Here is a 5,000-nt window from a genome sequence, read left to right as displayed (position 1 = left end):
GGAAAGGATTAACGTTATTAGTTTAATAAAGATATAATCTTTGGGGTGGAAGATAATATGCAATTATTATACCGGTATTAGATTTCAATTGCCAAATGAGGTTGTTTTGTAATACTTGAAGGTTATAACCTAAGCACCAATTTAATCATCTTTCCTATAAATATGCGTTTATGTAGATTCGCTTGTGTCTGCCATTCTTTTCATAGATATGATCTTTGGGGGGAAGAGAAGAAACAATTATATCGCTATTAGATTTCAATTGCAAAATGGAGTCGTCTTCTACTACTTGAAGGTTATAACCTAAACACCACATGAACCATCTTTCCTATGTTAAGTATATCTTAGTTTAACCATACCACTGATCTGAATAACAGCTCTCCTAGGGTTGGCCCGAAGGATTAGATATTTATACGTGGCTAGGAACCGATTGGTTCCCTAGCAACGGGACCTACAGCTTTGTGTGGGATCCGAACCGCATTAAGATTTCGATAAATTAATTTCTAATCACCAGAAACAAAATCCTCTGATTCCACTTTGGCAGAGAGGGGAATCGAACTCCGGACTACCGAATCGGTATGCGAGCACGTAAACCACTCGTCCAACGAGGAACTCATCTTTCCTATGGGTATGTGTGTTTATGTATAGTAGAAATATATTATTTTACCCGTTTATATGGAATAAATCAATCAGCGTGTACGTCAAGCGAAGGTACTCACCTACTACGGTTAGATGTACAAAATTGGTGTGTGTGGGAGACTTGAAGAAATCCACTCTGCACTCGTAGACACCTGCATCCTGCACTTTCAGACTTTCCAGCGTAAGAGTTGCAGCGTTCCTGCCCACGGCGAGGCGCCCTCCCTCCTGCTGGATGTCTGCCCTCATCTGGGGTACTCGACCGTCGTGGCTGAGCAGAACAAAAAAAAAAAAAAAGTTTTTTAAGTTACTAATATTTAGATTTTTTTTAATGATCCTTATGCTTTAAAATTGACTGGTATCGGATTAATGACGTATAGATTCATTCATTAACACGCGTCCATACTCTCTGGCAACCTTAATTGTATGTGTATATATATATATATATATATATATATATATATATATATTATATATATATATATATAGATATATATATATATATATATATATATATATATATATATATATACATATATATACAAATATATATATATATATATATTATACAAATACATATATATATATATATATATATATATATATATATATATATATATATATATATATATATATACATAAGGGCCGGAGCTGGAGCTCAAAGAAGATATATTCCGAAGGAAGTAGTAGGGAAAGGCATCCTCATCTTTCAACAGTTTATTAATGCCGACGTTTCGCGACGAATTCCAGGTCGCATTTTCAAGGCTAAAAATATATATAAGTTTACGAACATTAATAATTGATCTAATTTAATTTATATTAAAAATGTCATGGCAACAGCTCTCAATACAGTAAAAAGTTAAAAGGTAAAAGTTAAAAGTTAAAAGTTAAAAGTTAAAAGTTAAAAGTTAAAAGTTAAAATTGAACAGCACCTTCAAAGTCAGACATATTAAAAGTACAGGACTTCACTAAAATTTCAGAAACACCTACCTATACAAAAGAAAGAGTAAAACTGAAACAATATAGGTAAAAATACAGTGAGGCAGACCAGCTGCCCAAACTAGGCTATGAACAATTTTACAGAGGACGTTTGGGTATTTAACGACGGTACAGTCTTTTTTAATAATGATAGATTCTAAAATTGTCAGGTTGTTGTTGTTCCGCAGTTGGCCCAAGATAGAAAAATCCTTGCTGTCAATATATGTTTTACATGTTTTTGAGTGATTCCGTATATTGGATTGTTCTGGATTTGATAACCTACTACCTGTTCTATGGCTTATGCCCCTGTGGGAATCAATTCTTAACGAACCTTCAACAGCCTCCTCGTGCATCCCACGTATGTCCCGTGATCACATCTCGGTCAAGTATTATATACGACGCTGGACGAAAGCAGAGGACTGAGTCGGTCTTTGACTCTAAACAGCGATCCAATGGTTAAGGGATTTTTGGGGATAATTTTCAAGTCCACAGCCGGAAACATCTTTTGAATAGTGGATGTGCATGTTCTCCTAAAGGTATCATCATGCAAGAAAAAAGGGAAACTTGCAAACATCTTTAGTCTCGATACAGTAGATACCGGTGTTGAATGCGCCATTTTCTCTGTCAGCAGTTTGTTTAGAGATCTGAAAAAAAGTCGTGAAGGAAAACAATTATTATTAAAATATTTCACCAGAAAGGATATTTCGTCGTGAAAGCTTATCCAGTTTGATGATGAGTATAAGCTCTATGGAGGAGGGTTAAAATAGAGTTCCGTTTAAAATTAAAGAAACACGAACTATAAAATTCATTCCCAAAACCAGTAAATGTGTTTTTTCTATACACACCTGTGTAAAAGCCTGAGTCATCTCTGGAAACAATAAGATCAAGGAAGGGAAGCCTGTTATTTACCTCTTTCTCCATAGTAAACCTTATGTTTGGATGTTGTCGGTTGACGAACTCCAGAAAGGACTCTGCAAGGCATTCATACCGAAACAAGGCGAACGTGTCGTCAACGAATCTCCGATAAAAATAGGGGAAGGAACCAACCCTAATGGGACATTCATCCATTTATACGCTCCTCCAGGGAGCACATAAAGATGTTAGCAAAAATTGGACCCAATGGTGATCCATGGGCCATCCCTTCAGTCTGCTTATATTTAAAAAATGCCATTGAAAAAACAAAGGGCGTTTGTCCAGCACGGCCAGTTCTAAAGTTGTTTAAAAAACGCTCTATCTAAAATTATTAAAGATTGCATCTTGATCAGGAAAAAGTTTGTCTAATATTATTTCAATAGTTTCTCCTACCGGGACGTTAGTAAACAAGGATTCAACGTCTAAGCTTACCATATATAAATCTGAGTCCTGTCTGAGAATGTCCTCTTTGAACTTGGTGGAATTGGTTATCAAAAGATTGTTTTTTGTTAAGGGCTCTAACAAGGGAACAAGAAATTTGGCTAATTTATAGTGAGGCGTATTCTGCGAGGAGAGGATTGGACGTAAAGGAACTCCATCTTTGTGGATCTTGGGGAGACCATATAAAATACCATATGATGATCCAGTGGAAAATAAGTCTTGGTAAGTGTTATCATTAATTACGTTATTTTGTTTGAGTGTTCGTAAAAATCTATTAATTTTATCCTCTGCTTTGAAAATGTTGTAATAGTCAGGTACGCTATCCTTTCAAATTTCGTCTGATCATTTAAAAATCTCCCATCTTATTTAAGTATTCATTTTTGTCCAGAATGACAAGACCCTTACCTTTATCTGGTTTTATTATTATGATGTCCTCCGCTCTTTCGCCAGGCTTTTTATAATATTGAAGTCGTCCTTGCTGAAAAACGGCATCCATCTCGATTTTAAATTGTTAAATACGCGATGGGCTAGTGATGAGATCTGGGACTGTAGAATACTCAAATCGGTGTCGAAGGGCAAATCCTTAATACGGTGAAAGAGCGATTCAATAGGTAAAAAGAACTGTTGGTAGTTAGGTTTGAAATTAGGTAAACAAAAATCCAACCCCAAGGACAGCAAGAATTCCTCCCTTTTTGATAAAATCCTTTTTGAGAAGTTAAAAACAGTGCACAAACTTTTGCAAAACTTAGGAACAACAACACCTAATCTTGCCAATTTCCTATTGTGTCTCTCGATAACCTCCTTGTTAAAATAAATATAAGTTTTATGTTAAAAGCCGGTAAAAATAATTTTATCTAACAGTGACAGGGAATCATGAACAGCTGTTTAATGAAAATTGACTAGGTTTTTTAAACGTTCTACGTTCTTGTGTTTACATGTAATTTCTAGTTCAAGGAGACGTCTAGTTGCATCAGCATAAAACTCGGAATGATATAACGAAGCCTTATACACTTTAAACCTAACAAAGTTTGGAATGACATTGTTTAACTGACAATACTGTAAAAATTCCAAGTCTAGTTTGGTCTTTTCATACTTTTTCGTGAGTTTCTCCAATTTCCTACATTCACTCAGCAACTGTAAACCGTACCGTCTTCTTATAAGTTCTTGAAAATGGTTAATTCCTCTTGATCTCAGACGAAGATATGGTGAAATATTTTAATAATAATTGTTTTTCCTTCACGACTTTTTTTCGTCAGATCTCTAAACAAACTGCTGACAGAGAAAATGGCGCATTCCAACACCGGTATCTACTGTATGCGAGACTAAAGATGTTTGCAAGTTTCCCTTTCTTGCATGATGATACCTTTAGGAGAACATGCACATCCACTATTCAAAAGATGGTTTCCGGCTGTGGACTTGAAAATTATCCCAAAAATCAAAAATCCCTTAACCATTGGATCGCTGTTTAGAGTCAAAGACCGACTCAGTCCTCTGCTTTCGTCCAGCGTCGTATATAAATATACTTGCCGCCCGAGATGTGATCACGGGACATACGTGGGGATGCACGAGGAGGCTGTTGAAGGTTCGAATTGATTCCCACAGGGGCATAAGCCATAGAACAGGTAGTAGGTTATCAAATCCAGAACAATCCAATATACGGAATCACTCAAAAACATGTAAAACATATATTGACAGCAAGGATTTTTCTATCTTGGGGTTGGGCCAACTGCGGCAACAACACAACCTGACAATTTTAGAATCTATCATTATTAAAAAGACTGTACCGTCGTTAAATACCCAAACGTCCTCTGTAAAAATTGTTCATAGCCTAGTTTGGGCAGCTGGTCTGCCTCACTGTATTTTTACCTATATTGTTTCAGTTTTACTCTTTCTTTTGTATAGGTAGGTGTTTCTGAAATTTTAGTGAAGTCCTGTACTTTTAATATGTCTGACTTTGAAGGTGCTGTTCAATTTTAACTTTAACTTTTAACTTTTAACTTTTAACTTTTAACTTTTAACTTTTTAACTTTTACTGT

The 5,000-nt window shown here is 35.6% G+C and overlaps 1 protein-coding gene across 3 annotated transcripts in view; it reads right to left on the bottom strand.

Moving 5' to 3' along the window:
• LOC135224355 (hemicentin-2-like) overlaps positions 1–5,000 on the bottom strand; it is a 62,971-nt gene that overhangs the window by 17,231 nt on the left and 40,740 nt on the right. For all 3 annotated transcript variants that reach the window (XM_064263280.1, XM_064263281.1, XM_064263282.1), the window contains exon 4: positions 717–904. In XM_064263280.1, coding sequence (XP_064119350.1) covers positions 717–904 — 188 coding nt within the window. The remainder of the gene's footprint in view (positions 1–716; positions 905–5,000) is intronic.

Source organism: Macrobrachium nipponense, chromosome 12 (assembly GCF_015104395.2).
Source record: "Macrobrachium nipponense isolate FS-2020 chromosome 12, ASM1510439v2, whole genome shotgun sequence".
In the NCBI taxonomy this organism is placed as follows: domain Eukaryota; kingdom Metazoa; phylum Arthropoda; class Malacostraca; order Decapoda; family Palaemonidae; genus Macrobrachium; species Macrobrachium nipponense.
The sequence above is the reverse complement of the archived record's forward strand: the minus strand, read 5'-3'. Positions and strand labels throughout refer to the sequence as shown.